The sequence below is a fragment of the Chinchilla lanigera genome, unplaced genomic scaffold (assembly GCF_000276665.1).
Source record: "Chinchilla lanigera isolate Chin_1 unplaced genomic scaffold, ChiLan1.0 scaffold00020, whole genome shotgun sequence".
NCBI lineage: Eukaryota > Metazoa > Chordata > Mammalia > Rodentia > Chinchillidae > Chinchilla > Chinchilla lanigera.
Window position 1 is genome coordinate 597,360 of NW_004955421.1, and position 15,118 is coordinate 612,477.

General features: G+C 45.9%; 1 protein-coding gene and 1 long non-coding RNA gene across 5 annotated transcripts in view; one reads left to right on the forward strand and one right to left on the reverse strand.

Annotated features, from left to right (window-relative positions):
• The window catches only part of Fbxl2 (F-box and leucine-rich repeat protein 2), a 105,328-nt gene that overhangs the window by 85,163 nt on the left and 5,047 nt on the right, over positions 1–15,118 (forward strand). The window contains exons 6-14 of one of the 4 annotated variants that reach the window (XM_005383638.2): positions 3,792–3,860; positions 3,958–4,053; positions 4,274–4,400; positions 4,491–4,565; positions 6,184–6,314; positions 6,983–7,043; positions 7,966–8,010; positions 8,587–8,643; positions 9,659–10,117. In XM_005383638.2, coding sequence (XP_005383695.1) covers positions 3,792–3,860; positions 3,958–4,053; positions 4,274–4,400; positions 4,491–4,565; positions 6,184–6,314; positions 6,983–7,043; positions 7,966–8,010; positions 8,587–8,643; positions 9,659–9,793 — 796 coding nt within the window. In that variant the 3' untranslated portion in view covers positions 9,794–10,117. Of the gene's footprint in view, positions 1–3,791; positions 3,861–3,957; positions 4,054–4,273; positions 4,401–4,490; positions 4,566–6,183; positions 6,315–6,982; positions 7,044–7,965; positions 8,011–8,586; positions 8,644–9,204; positions 10,118–15,118 lie in introns of those variants that run through there. The other 3 variants (XM_013513727.1, XM_005383637.1, XM_013513726.1) reach the window with 3 other exon arrangements.
• Positions 4,575–11,389, reverse strand: LOC102017577. Its single transcript, XR_001233853.1, has 4 exons — positions 11,305–11,389; positions 10,115–11,014; positions 5,657–5,769; positions 4,575–4,711 (listed from the first exon to the last, which is right to left on the reverse strand). It is a non-coding gene; the product is annotated as an uncharacterized LOC102017577 (long non-coding RNA).

Sequence of the window (15,118 nt, forward strand, 5' to 3'; positions counted from 1 at the left end):
CCTGCCTCCACAGGCTGCCCACAGCTAGGGTCCAGCCCAAAGGCCGGCGCTCCCTGCTGCATGTCTTCTCAGGCTCCCACTACTTGCCTACCAGCTGCCTGTGCAGCTAGGGGTTGGCCCAAAAGCCAGCGCTCCCTGCCACATGGCTTCCCAGGCACCAACTGCCTGCCTCCCGGGTGCCTGCATGGCTAGGGTCCAGCCCAAAGGCCGGCGCTCCCCGCTGGGCTGCTTTCCAGGCACACGTGGCCCGTCTCCCAGGTGCCTTCATGGCTAGGGTCTGGCCGGGCGGCTTCCCAGGCACAGGTGGCCCACCTCCTGGGTTCCTGCGCAGCTCGGGTCCAGCCCAAATGCCGGCGCTGCCTGCCACATGGCTTCCCGGGCGCAGGCATCCTGCCTCCCGGTTGCTTGCGGGGCTAGAGTCCAGCCCAAAGGCTGGTGCTCCCTGCCGCGCAGCTTCCCAGGTGCCGACTGCCCGCCTGCCAGCCACCTGCACAGCTAGGCACTCCCTGCCGCGCGGCTTCCCGGGTGCCTACTGCCCACCTCCGGGACGCCTGCGTGTATCTCCTGCTTTTTAAGGACTCCAGTTCTCATGTTTACTAGAGTGGTTAAATTGTCCCATATTTCACTCCTGTTTTGTTCTTTCACTCTGTGTTTTAATTTGAGTAGTTGTTTCTATGTCTTCGAGGTCATCAGTCTGCCATATCTAATCTGTTCACCCCACCTAGTAAGTTTTCATCTCAACCGTTATTTCTTTGATATCTAAATGTTTAATCAGTGTCTTTTAAAAATGTCTTTTATGTCTCTACATATTAACCTATTCAGTCTTTAGTTTCACAGAGCTATATTCTGTAGAAATATGGAAACATTAGAATAATACCTCAGTTTATGAACGCCTGTTTGCAAACAGTTCAGTTCATGAGCAGAAGCATTTGTTAAAATTTTGCTTCCATTTGTGAATCTCACATTGGGTGACAAACATGACCTCAGCCATCTTCCCTGCATGAATATGAATATGACCATCTTCCCTGCTCTGACATGTGGCTGTGGCTTCCTCTAATTGATATCACAGCTACAGAAAGACCTGTACACACTTACTGTGAAGCTTTTTTGTGTGCTTTTTAGCACATATAATACTGTGCAATATTATTCAATCCATCATGACTTCAAAGAAAGTGCCGAGCAGTAATGAAGGTGACAAAAATGTGCAGAGAAATAATGGTAAGAAGAAAGTTTTGAAGAAAATAGCCATTGAATTGAGGAAGGAAACTGGAAAAGCTTGAGTGTGGTATTTGGGTGACTGACCTGGCCTCAAAGTACCAGATGGTCAAGTCAACAATTTACACTATTTTGAAGAATAAACATACCATCAGCCAGGTGTGGTGGCACACACTTGCAATCCTAGCACTGGGAAAGCTGTGGCAGGAGGATTACCTTGAATTTGAGGCCAGCCTGGGCTACATAATGAGTTTAAGACCAGCCTAAACTGCATAGTGAGACCCTATCACACACACACACACACAAAAAAAAAAGCCAAAAAAAGCCACCAAAGTAGCTGATGTGGAGTAAAGATGTTAACCAAGCAGAGGACACAATGCTGGAAAAGGTAGAAAAACTTTTGTTGGTGTGGTTGAATGAGATACAGCTGGTAGGTGATAATGCTAATGAAGCTATGATCTGTGAAATAGCTAGGAAGTTGCACAGTAATTTACTGTAAGAAAACCCTCTACAACTGCAACAAATGATGAATTTAAAGCCAGTAGAGGGCCAGGCATGGTAGTATATGTCTAATCCCAGCACTCTGGATGCTGCAGGAAGATTGCTGCAAGTTCGAGGCCAGCCTGGGCTACATAGTGAGTTCAGGGCTAGCCTGAACTACATAGTGAGACCTGTCTGACAAAAAAAAAGGGTGATTTAATAAATTCCCTAAGAGAAGTGGCATCCACAGGGTGATGACAGGTGAAGCTTCCAGTTCTGACAAGGCCACTGCAGAAGCATATAAGAAAGAATTCACAGAGTTCATGGACACAGGACACATTGCTCAATCAGTGTTCACCTTCAGTGAAACAGCGCTCTTTTGGAAGAAGATGCCAAGCAGAACTTATATCATGCAGGAGGAAAAGGCACTGCTAGGACACAAGCCCAAAAGGACAGAGTGACCCTTTTGCTGTGTGCAAAAGCAAGCATTGATCTGAAAATTAAGCCGCTACTGGTGTACCATTCCCAGACTTGGGGATAGTTCTTTTCAGATCTTATTCTTAAAATTTGCTAAGTTTGGGGCTGGGATATAGTTCAGTCATTGAGCACTTGCCTGGCATACACAAGACCCTTGTTTAATCTCAGCATTGAAGAAAATGTTTTTTGTTAGGTTGAACCAAAGCAATGTTTAGTCTAGGGCAGTGGTGGCAAACCCATGGCACACATGCCACAGCAGCCTGCAGAGCTCTGGGCGCATGACCCAAGTCAGCCAGCATCAACCCCCAGCACAGAGGACAGTGCACAAAAGCATGCCAAATGCAAACTTTTACCTTTAAATAGAAAGCTGTTTGTATCGTTGAAAGTTCTGTTATTGTGTTTTTCTTTTAAGACAAAAGATGCTAATGTATGAATTTTTTTTTCTAAAGTAAAATCTCAATATTTAGATTTAATTGCAGCGTTGGCACTTTGTGATGAATAAGTGCAAGGTTTTGGGTTGCAGTTTGGGCACTTGGTCTCTGAAAGGTTCACTATCACTGGTTTAAGGATAATAGTGTTCTTCTCCTGAAGGAAAACCTGTCTGAGTACTCTACCCAAAGCCCCATGTATTACATGTTTCCTGGACTGGTCAGAGTGGCCGCTGTTCATTGTCCTGGGTGAGCTCTGTGGTTCTCTCCAGTGCTTTTAGCTGGTTCTTTCCTCAGCCGTGGAAAGTCTCCTCGTGTGTACATACTGGTCAGCACTCTGTTGCATTTCTTGGACTACCCTGTACAGATCCTAGGGTTCTCTATGGCATGTTCTCCACTCTAGCCAATGTGGTCTTCCTAGATTTCAGCTCCGTCTGTTCATATCAGAGTCCATCAGGCTCCAATTTGGTTCTCCCTCCCTGCACTTTGGCAGGTCAGAAGGAGCAGATAAAATGACATCTGCTCCAAGGCCAGGTTTTAGAGGCTTTGGCTACTGCATGAAGAGTCAGGACTCGATCCTATAAGCTGTATTGAAGCTGTATTTTAGGAAGATGCAGTGACATAAGCCAGTCCTTGCTGAACACGTTGGGTTCAATAAGGGATGCTTAATTTGCTACCAGCCCACAGATCACTGTAGAAGTTGCTCTTCATCCTCACCAATAAACAGAGGTATCTTGATACTGATCAAAATGCTGCCCCTCTCACTGGCTAGAGGTGATTTCTTTAGAAAGTCCCCAGGGTAACCAGTGACAACATGGAACAGTACAAGAAAGATTCATCCCTTGGTTCAGATTGATTTTCCTATGAAGGAGAAGTATCAAAGTGCCAGGCCTCCATTCTCAGATGACTCACGAAGGTGTGGCTGAAGGAGAGGGGACAGATAGATCGTCTCTGCAGGGCTTTGCTTCTCCAAGTGTGGTCTTAGACTCTCAGGAGTGTATCAGGAGGAGAACTTCTTAGAGTGTGGATTACTCAGCTCCACCCTGGCTCTACTGTCAGACTCTGCACTGTGACTGGAGCCTCAGCTGATCCCTTTGCTGGTTAATGTTTAACCAGAGCAAATGGTTACATATGCCCTCTAGAGGCTGCCCAGCAACTTGCAGGGAGTTTGAAAACATTTTCTCCTTGCAGGACCTTTGCACAGAACTGCCGAAACATCGAACATTTAAACCTCAATGGGTGCACAAAAATCACTGACAGGTAAGTATGAGGATGAGTGTGGGGACTAAGTGGCTAGGGGAGGGTTGGGGAGAGAAACATGGTTGAAAATATCTTTAGTGTACCTGCTTTTTTTCAGCACGTGTTATAGCCTTAGCAGATTCTGCTCCAAGCTGAAGCACTTGGATCTGACCTCCTGCGTGTCCATTACAAACAGCTCCTTAAAGTGCATCAGGTAGGAGTGCCTGTTGTTTGTGGTCAAGAAGATACCAAAGCAGTTCTAGTTTATCTGAAGCCTTCCTCATGGTGCCATCAGAGCAAGAAATTGGCAGCTCGCTGAGTCCTAGGGCTTTCTCCCTCTCAGAATTGCTTGTGATGTCCTACATTGAATGTTGGTAATACATTTTCTAGAGGAGGGAATATACAGAGGTATTTTTCCTTTCTTGTTTTTTCAGCGAGGGCTGCCGAAACCTGGAGTACTTGAACCTCTCTTGGTGCGATCAGATCACAAAGGAGGGCATTGAGGCACTGGTGCGAGGGTGCCGGTGCCTGAAAGCCCTGCTCCTGCGGGGCTGCACGCAGGTACCCAAGCATCCATACAGGTCTTGTCTTACGTGTCAGGGAAATTGCTGTAACCTGGATTTCATCCTCTTCTGCTTTCCGTCTGCTCAGCTAGAAGATGAAGCTCTGAAACACATCCAGAATTACTGCCATGAGCTTGTGAGCCTCAACCTGCAGTCCTGCTCAGTAAGTAGCATCTTTCTGGAGCTAGTCCGTCCCTGCATACTCCACAGGAGTCTTCGGTGGGCCATGCCTCAGCCCTGCAAAGTGAGGTGATTGGCACACAGCCACGTTGCCACAGCCTGATTTGTTTTCCTAGGTCTTTATGGGATCTGTGTTATCATGAGATGAAAGAAAAACAAGGTGGCATCATCAGTATACCTGCCACTGATAGCTGCCCCCAAAATAATGTGAATGTGGTCTTGATTTTTTTGAGTATTGAGGAAGATATTAGAAATGCTATGGACTTGCCATTAGTTGTTAGACCTGAGCAGTTCGCGATATAATCTCGATTTCTTTTCTTTTTTTTGTAACTTGTAAATTGGGGTGTGGTGGTGCATGTCTGTAATCCCCGCATTTTGGAGGCTGAGGCAGGAGGATTGCCACAAGTTCAAGCTCAGCCTGGGCTACATAGTAAGTTCAAGGCCAGCCTGAACTACATAGTGAGACATTGTCTCAACTCTGACCCCCCAAAATTAAATAAATTGGGGATGATAACATGTCTAATTTTGCAGTAGATAAAATAACAGATGTGGAAATGCTTTGAACAATAAAGGGCATATACAAGAGCAAAGTAACATTTTCATCGGGACATAGCCTATAAAAGTGCTTGGTCCTTCTTCACTGCTGTGTAGATGTTGATAAGTAAAAAGGATGCTTACGGGGCCCCTGGGCTTTTCAAGGGGAGCATAGGTTTTGAGAAAGGTAAGAGAAAGTCCTTGCATTTGGCTTTTAATGAATGATTCTTAAATCTGTGGAGTCCCTCATGGTGAAAGAGAAAACAAACTACCTTCTGGATAAATCCTGACTTTATGGACCTAGGGGCTGTTCAAAAGCAGAACCTCAAATTTCATGTAGGGTAGCATTGGCAGGGAGCTTAAAGTCTAGTATAGATGTGCCTGCTTATTTCTACATGAAGTAGTATATTTAAGTGAAGATACTATTTTGAATCTTAATGACTTAATAGAACGCTAAGGCATTTATCAATAACTGGTTTAATTTTCCTATTGTCTAAAAACTTGAAATATAAATTTACATGTATGTGGTTTATATGGTACCTGTTTAAGGTACTAATCTGTAGACAGGCAACCAAATATTAATCCGTCATTTAGCTCAGCAGGTCTTCCTGAGTCCTTCATTTAATGTGATGCTTTATCATCAGGAATTTTTCCTTGAAAAAAATCAAATTTAAAAATACGTTAAACTGTTTTTACTACTTTTATTAGTAATGTTTGCAGTACATAATGATTACATTCACTGTAGGGGACTGGTACATGTATATAACGCATTTTTATTCCCTTTTCCCTCGTCCCTCCACCCTGCAAGAGTCAAATCTGTATCTGTTTTTATAACTCTTGAGAATAGAAATGGAATCTTAAATTTTTGCTTTCTCTTAGTAAAGCTAGACTGTGTTAAAATTATGCAGTAATGCAAATACATGTCTGCCCTCTACTCCCTAATTTATTAGGAGAAAGTGATAGTAACTGGCAACAAAATAATCAAGCAATTAGTGATCTCATTTTTCTGCTGCTCCTTTTCAGTATTGATTTCCTCTAGCATTTTCTCCCGGACTTTCTCTCCCCAGCGCATCACGGATGAGGGTGTGGTGCAGATATGCAGGGGCTGCTGCCAGCTACAGGCCCTCAGCCTTTCTGGGTGCAGCAACCTGACCGATGCATCCCTGGCAGCACTGGGTTTGAACTGCCCGAGAATGCAGTGAGTACAGCTGAGCAGAAGGGATCTGGATGAGCAGAGCGGGTGAGAGGGGTGCTGGGGTAGCTTAATGGTAGAGGATATACTTAGAATGGGAACCCCTGCATTGAATTTCACAAGAAAGAGAAAGTGAGAGAGAGATTGAGAGAGAGAAAGGAGAGAAAAAAGAGACAGACAGAGACAGAAAAACAAACAAATCAAGCAACCAACCTGGCCAGAAAATAGGTCAAAATTATTCCTGTAAGGGAGTGTTTAACTTTGAAATGTTATTTATGCATTTTCTTCTCGTGAGCATGGGTACCTGAGAATTACCTGCCTGTCACTGCCTGTAAACTCTTTAAATTTCCTGTTGGATAACTCAGAATTTTAATAAATACAGTAAATCTATTTCATGATGACTTTGTTGATATTTATAAAGAATGTGCTGGTATAGTGGGAAGATTCCTGGATTTACTCTCTGTGTTAAGATAAGACTGTAGGGTTTGCAGCAGGTTGCATCCCTGTTTCTCATCTGTCTAGTAGGGATAGTTTTTGTAGCTTATAATCCTTAGAACTAGAAGCAAAAGTGTTTCAAAGAGCAGAATAAGCTCAAGAGCGTATACTGTAAAGTATATTGTGTTTCTGTTGTTAACCAGCTGATACTTGTCTCTCCCTGTCATGCCCCCTTCCAGAATTTTGGAGGCTGCTCGATGCACCCATTTGACTGATGCAGGCTTTACACTTTTAGCACGGGTAAGGGATAAGTTTTTAAAAAGCAAACCAAACTGTAATCCAGTTTCTTAATTCAAAAATTTGGGGTGGACAGGCATGGTGGTGCATGCCTTTAATCCCAGCACTTGTGAGGCTGAGGCAGGATGATTGCCCTAAGTTCAAGGCCAGTCTAGGCTACATAGTGAGTTCAAGGCAAGTCTGAACTACATAGTGAGACCCTGTCTCAAAAAAAATAAGACTTGGGTTGTTTTGGGAGTACAAAGAGCTAGCTTCAGAAAACACAAGTGCAAAGTCAAATAGAGCCCTACAGATGTGCTTTGCATTTTTTCCAGTTGACCAGAAATCTAGCAAGACCTTGTGGAGGATTCCAGAAAGGTCTAGGCCTCTCTCTCACTTGGGCAGGAGGCACCACCCTAAAAGGAGCCTCTTCTGCAGTGGGGGACACCTTTCCCACATGGACCCCGACCTGACCACTCTGCATCTTCCTCTGACTGGGCTGGTGCTCTGTCTCTGTTCCATTTTCAACACTGCCTGTGAACACAGACCACCATGGTCACCCTGCGGGCCCCCGTGGGGTAGATGCCAGGAGCCTGTGTCCTGGGGATGCTCTGTACTCCTCTTCCTACCTCCCCTCCTTCCCCCTAGTGTGGCTGAGTATCCTGTTCCCATGCCCAGTGGTTAAATTTTACCTGTTGATGTCTAGGAGCTGCTGGGAAGGTGTGGGCAACTCTCTTTGCAAGTTGAGAAAAAGAAATGTAGCCAGGCTAGTCCTGTACCTATTTCTAAGCTGTCTGTGATTCAGAGGGCATCAGCTCAGAAGTGCTGATTCACTGGGTGCTCCAGGAGCAGGGCATGCAATTAAATGGAAGAGGCCAGGACCCTGGCCGGTACTCAGGGACAGAGTGAGCATCCAGGGACCGCAAAGCAAGTGTGTCTCTTTCAGAACTGCCATGACCTGGAGAAGATGGATCTTGAAGAATGCATCCTGGTGAGTGGACCCCCAGAGACCTGAAGGGTCCCTGATTCACCCAGGGACACAGACCACCTGCAGTCTCACCCCTCCTTGCTCTGTGTAGGTGGTAGGGTTAAGCCCTCTAGGACCACAGAAGTAGGATATGTAAACTTGAGGACATTGCCAGTCATCAGACAGAACTATAGCAAATAAATTCAAGATAGCTCCTTCATTTACCAAGCATTAAAATGAGAAAAGCCTCCTTTTATTTTTTCACAGAACTTGAGGGAGAAATAAGCTTGCATGTCCAGTGCTGAGGTGACTCCAGAGAGGAGACTCCAAAGAGCTCTTCTTGTTAGTCCCTCTTTGTTCCCTGCCCTTAGGCCCCCTTGAAGCACCAGGGGTGAGACCAAAGGACAGTTCTCCGTCTTCAGGAGCAGCCAGATTTGAGGGTGCTGGGGAAGACAGGCACTCCCTCCCAGCCAGGGTGTTTGGATGAGTTTTTAATTCTCTCTTGCACCTTTTGATTCCCATGTTCAGGAGAAGCCAGGGTTAGGTACAGTATTAAGGTCTGGCATAGAAGCCACACTGACACAGCATGTTTTTCTCCAGATAACCGACAGCACACTCATCCAACTCTCCATTCACTGTCCTAAGCTGCAAGCCCTGGTGAGTCTTTGTAGTTTTTTTGTGACATTATTCATCTCTTAGGAATGAAAGGACCCTCCAAGTGCAGCAGAAAACGGTGTGAGTTCTTATTCTTTAAAGGTAGTTTCAGAGATCTACTAGTTGGGCTCACTTGGTAGCGGGGCATCTGAAAGTTACTACTTTCATTGTGGTGTATGAACCAATGAGGACTCATGTGATCACCATGATCATGTTCATGTTCATCTTGTCAGGCAATGACAGTTACCATCTTAAAATGTTATATCCAGCGCAAAAGATTGGTAGCACCCTTCTGTTATATTTTCATTTAATAGAAATCTAAATATAACTGGGTGTGGTGGTGCATGCCTGTAATTCCAGCACTCAGGAGGCTGAGGCAGGAGGATTGCTGAATTCCAGGCCAGCTTGGGCTATAAAGTGAGCCAGTGTGAACTGCATAGTGAGACCCTGCCTCAAAAAGACTAAATAAATGAATGAATGAATAAATCAGCCAATCAGTTAATCATCAATCTGAATATATTCTTGGATGGGTACTTTTTTTGTTTTGTTTTTGTTTTTCTCCAGTACCGGGAACCGAACTCACGACCTTGCGCATGCCAGGCAGGCGCTTTTGCCACTGAGCTAAATCCCCAGCCCCGGATGGATACTTTGTATGTGAGGCAGACCTTTCCATGTTTCACACGTGCCTGGGAGCCTGGGGGAGGGGCAAAACCACCATCGAGCAAGGCAATACATGGGAATCTGCCATTCCTGTGAGATGGCAGACCCATTTTATCAGTGAGGAAACTGAGGCTCCAAGTGGGGAAGGGACTAATCCCCAGCTCTCCTGGCCTCCCCTGCCTCTGGTCTTCCCACAGCCCTGCGGGTGCACATAACGTGTTTCTGAAGGAAGCTTGCCTTCTGTCTTCTATGAAACTTGCTGTCTCCTCAGGGGCTGGAATTCAGCAATAATGGTAAAGCATCATTTGGCTTTGAATTCCTTTTCTCAGCGACTTTCCTTCTTTCTGCATCCCTGTAGGACACTCTTCTCAGGGACAAGTACAGCTTGCTTTTGGATGCTTCTGGAACATTTTTTAAGATCTGGATCTTAGAGATTAGTCAGATATACAGCTATATCCAGATTCTCTGTGCAAATTACTGTATTTCCTTCTAAATATTGCAAATAATTCTGTTTTTAAGCCCCAAATTGGTTCAGGTCTGGTTTTGTGATTGACAGAAACACAGATGTGCTTTCTGTTTTTTCTTTTTGTCTCTTTTTTAATAAAAAAAACTATGCTTTTATCTTCCCGCTTGTTTTTCTCCTAAGACCTTCAGCCTCTCAAAAATGTAGGGGAATTTTGGAGCCCAGTGCTTTATTTTCTCCTTTACTGTCTGTCTCTCCACAGCCCCAAGGGCTCTCTCCGACCTTTTCCAAGATGCCCTGGACTGGGGCCCCCTTTATCAGTCTCCACAGGGGTCTGCTCACAGTGGGTACCTGAGGGAGGTAGCAGGGAGCGCAGGCAGCAAGTCTCCAGCTGTGCCGCGTGCAGAGTGCAGGGTGCAGGGTCTGCCCGGCTATCAGGCAATGTCTTGCAGGTGGACAATGTTCTCCCGTCCAGGGTTTCTGCCTTGTCCATCTTATCCCCTATTTTTGTACAAGCTACAAAATAAGGATGCAAGGGCAGAAAAAATAAGCGATCATAAAAACAGAAATCTAAAGTAAGAGCCGCCTATCCTCCCCCAAAAATATAATTGTTAAGAGAAAAGCAGTGAAACAATTGCAGTTGAAAACTTTGCTTTGAGACTCTCATAGCCAAGGCAGAAAAAGGAAGTACTCTGGACTGCATTCCGTGTCTGCTGTTCATCTCATTCACTCCACAAACACTTCTCGAGGACGGCCACATGTCAGGCCCTGCTCTAGGGGCTGGAGAATACAATGATTCCTCAGGAGAGACCAGCTTTATCCTGACTGTGAAGTTTCAGAGGACCCTTGTTGAAGGGGTACCCAGGAGCACGACCCACTCTGATCATGGGCGGTAGGACAGAGCCTCTGTCGGCCTCCAGCAGAGCTGAGGCAAGTAGAAGTGCAGGGTCCCTGAGGCGTGCTTGTGTGCTGCCTCGGGTTGCAGGGCACGCGGTCTGCCAGCCCAGAACCCCAGTGCGCTCTGAGTGTGCCATGGACGCACACGCCTGTTCGCTGCCAGCCTTGTAGAGGGGGAAGTGGCCGCAGAGGAGCAGCCCTGACAGCGCCTACCTGACCACCCAGGCACAGGCTGCTGCATCCACAGCGCCCTACCTGGGAGCCAGAGGAGGCCACGCCGTGGTTGGGGCCTGGGCGGTGGGGCGGGGCCGCATCTTGAATGTTGAAATGAGGCTTGTGTCTTTTACTAAATATCTGCAAGCAGGAAGAAAACCAGAAGTGACCACCGTGGAGAAGCCAGGCGACTACTGCGGCTCAGCGCCTCACCCACGGTTCCTGTATACTTAAGGGGGCAAGTCAGAATCGCTGTCTGGTCCTCAGCGGGAAGGGCCTCATGCTGTCACAGAAACACAATCTGGAAGGCCATTCTAAAGGGAAACCTAATTGTGTGTGTTTGGAAGTAAGTCAGATATACAGCGCAAATGAAGGAGCCCCAGATTGAAAAGAATACAAAGTAGTAGGACCTGGAAAACCTGAAGACTCACGGAATTTGTTCAGAGGCGTTAAGGATCCTCTATTACTGGAGTTTTTAGCTTGAAGGATATGTCATCTGCATGTTGTAGTGGTTATAGAGGGGCTGTTTCCTCTTAAATACCACAGCCAGTTTTGACAGTTCTAGAAAAAAAATCATTTTGTTACATACCTTACTAGAAGCTATTCAAGCCTAATTTTAGCAGTCTGTTAAAAAGGGATATGGCCCCAAACCAAAATTACTTTCTTGTTAGGAGATTTTATTTTTCATCATGATTTAGTAAAACACCCTTATGTATAGGAAACCAAGACCACCAGATGTCAACTCAGTTACCCTCCCTTTGCAAGGGCACACTGTGACGAGGTCACGCATTACCCAGTTGTTCAAAAGCCTGATCCTGGTTATGAGAGAATCATGTCATCAAGCCACTGCTCACTGCTCTAGAGGAAAAGGTAGTGTGCAAGACTTGGTAATATTTAGAGGGATGTTTTCTCCAATTTAAAGTGGAAACATCTAACAACTTTGAAAATAACTGTATAAAATAGAATGTATGTTTTGTTTGGTTTTACGGTGCTGGGGATCTAAGCCAGGGCCTCATGCATGCTGGGTAAGTGCTCAACCACTGAGCTGCACTTCTCCTAGAATGTTCTTTTTAGTCTCAGCTTCATGCCCCTGTCTGACCAGCATCTCCCACCTTTCTACTCACTCTATCACCCAGCTGCAATAATAATTTTGCTCAAATGGAACCCATCTTTTCACTGTCGGTCACTTTCCCCTCCTCCCTTGCCATGCAGCCTGAATTCCGTTGTCAATTATTAAAGCTCTCCCTTAACCCTCAAGATTCAGCTTCCTCTCAGCAAAGCTTTCATCCTTAAGTTTCACTGTGATCCTTGCTGTTGAGCCAGGTCTAGAAGTAGGAGCCAAGGGTAAGGTGAGAAGAGCCTGAGGGTCGTTCACAGAGGAGTTGGGCTGAGTTCTTTCCCAGCTCCGCACAACCACACAGCCGGTTGGATCTTGTGGGGAGAGGAGGAGAGATGAGGCTGACCACAAAGCCAGCACTGGAGCCTTGGGGTTGCTGTGCAGGAGGCGAGACCCTTTAAACTGGAATGTGTAGTCATTTGCAAGTAACACTGATAGTTAGATTTGTATCCTCTATTTTACTATTTTCCTATGTCCTTTTCAGTCTTATTTTTGGATTAACTATTTTTTAAACTGTTTTATCTGTTAGATTTTTAGCCATGTCTCTGTGCACTGATTTTAGTGGTTTCATTTTCATCTTAGATCTTACTGTTTCTGCTTTTTTGAGACAGGATCTTGCTATGTGTTTGAGACTGGGCTTGAACTCACTATGTAGCCCAGGCTGGCCTCAAATTCATAGCAGTCTTCCTGTCTTGGCCTCATCCCTAGCGCAGGGATTACAGGTGTGTGCTACCTTGCCTGGCCTAGCCTTAGATCTTAAAAGTTCTTTCCATAAACCGAAGGCATCTTTCCTTACTGGAAATTTGGGAGAAATCTGGGATTATGATTTAGATCTTCAAATCCCTGAGGGCAGAAAGATCTCCCTTCTCACCACAGCATCAACAGACTACTGAGAGAAAGACACTTTGGATTCTCTTTGGAGCCATTCTTTTTTTTTTTTTTTTTTTTTTTGTACCAGGAATCGAACTCAGGAGCTTATGCTTGCCAGGCAGGCACTGTGCTGCTGAGCTATATCTCCAGCTCTGGATTCTCTCTGGGAGCAAAGTGAGCCATAGAGAAATCCAAGTCTCGAGTCAGGCAGTTACTGCTGTGTGAGTGACAAGGGCCATCCACACAGTTGTGCAGCTTAGACCCCAAGCATGGCAGCATCCTACCAGGAGGATACTGGCTGTCCCCAGCCCTGTCACAGCTCCGACACCCAAAGCGGCTGTGGAGGGGAAGGGCAGATGAGGGGCCTTGCGTCACCAGCAGCCCCTCCCCAAGTTCCCACAAGGCACCCAAAGCACAAAGCCACAGACAGAGTCCCCTTTGTTGGAGCAGATCTTCAGGGAAGATTCAGGACCTTAGGGAAGAGAACATCTAGAGTCCTCAGGCCATCACTCACAGCAGCTTCAATGGCAAGTTGCTTGAATTTTTTACATCCCAGTTCAAATTCCATTTGCTCCTGGCTTCCTTTAGGGAGCACAGAGGGGGTGTGGGATGTGCCATGCACACTTCTGAATCTTTTTTTTTTGTTTGGAGACAGGGTCTTGCCATGCAGTTCAGACTGGCCGTGAGCTCACTTTGTAGCCCAGGCTCGTCTCAAACTCGCAATGATCCCCTTGCCTCAGCTGGGATTACAGGTGTGCGCCACCACTCCTGCACACACTTCCGAATCTTAACAGACTCCCAGCAGCCTAGTGCAAGTGGGAGGAGAAGGGGTTTGCAAAAATAAGCTTAAGGATAGCATCACCCTTTCTCTGCCGTAAGTGAACTTCCTTACCTTAAAAATGTTCCCTGTGCTTAGTTTTCTCCTTTTTTGAAATGGGCTTTCACTGTGCCATTCAGGGTAGTCTTGAATTCATGGGCTCCAGTGATTCTTCTGCCTCAGCCTCCTATGCACTTGGGACTGTACATGTGTGACACTGTCCACATACTTTCTTGCCTACCAGTGACTTTTAATTAAAAATGCTTGAGCAAATGTCACCAGGAGAATCTGTGAAAGGGCAGCATTTTGTTTGTATTTGCTGGAAAAATAAATACAGATTTTCAAAGGACAAAAGCAAGTTTTGAGTCCCAGCAAAATGAAGTAGATGCACTACTCCCATTCCTCCTGCTGAGTACAGCCATAGATCAAGAGAAGGTAGCAGGACCAGTTGAGGACCTCAGAGTACAAGCAAGCAACATGGTAGTACCTTTGTTTTTGTTTTGCTTCATATATCCTAGGCTGGGTACTGTAGAACTGACAACCTAGAAATGCCAAAAGGTTCAGAAAAAAAAATTCTGAAGAAGAGCCTGCTCCATCTAGTCAAAGAACCAAGACAGAAAACTTTTAGACAATAACCACTCCACCCAGCTGGGCATGGTGGTGCACACCTGTAATCCTAGCACTTGGGAGGCTGAGGCAGGAGGATTGCTGTGAGTTCGAGGCCAGCCTGGGCTACAAAGTGAGTTCAAGTTCAACCTGAATTACATAGCAAGACCCTGTCTCAAAAAAAAAGAAACAAACAAAACCCCACTCTATCTAGTGCACAGAAAAACCTACAGTACCATCCTCACCTCTGCCAGTGGAAGTCGAATAGGGGAACTGGGAGTCTTTCATCACTGCAGACCACACAGGCAGCCTAGACTCAGACCCCCACCAAAGGACAGCAAGGCACCTTTCCCCTTCCAGGTGAGGGCCATCTGGAGGGGGTCAGAATTACCACCTCCACCAGTCAACAACAAGCTCCCTGCCACATAGGAGATCCGCAATGCTGATTAGGAACTTGGACTTCTGCCCCTACCTGACAGTGACAAGGCAGGACTGCCCCTTCCACCACCAGCACAATGTAAAAGGTTGCCTATTCAGGCGGAAGATTTAGTTTGGGGGTGTGGCTCACATGAAGAACACTTGTTTACCTGCACAAGGTCTTAGGTTTAATTCCCAGACTGAAAAACACTTAAGACAGAGTCTCCTAACAATCAAAATATCTTGACAATAGAAAACACTCACTTAGCTAGATGTAGTGGCACACATCTATAATCCCAGCAGTCGGGAGGCTGAGGCAGGAAGATTGTTATTAGCTAAGAGTCCAGCCTGGCTACATAGTAAGGGCTGAACTGCATAGCAAGATTCTGCCTAGAAAAGACTTACCGTATGAAGAATA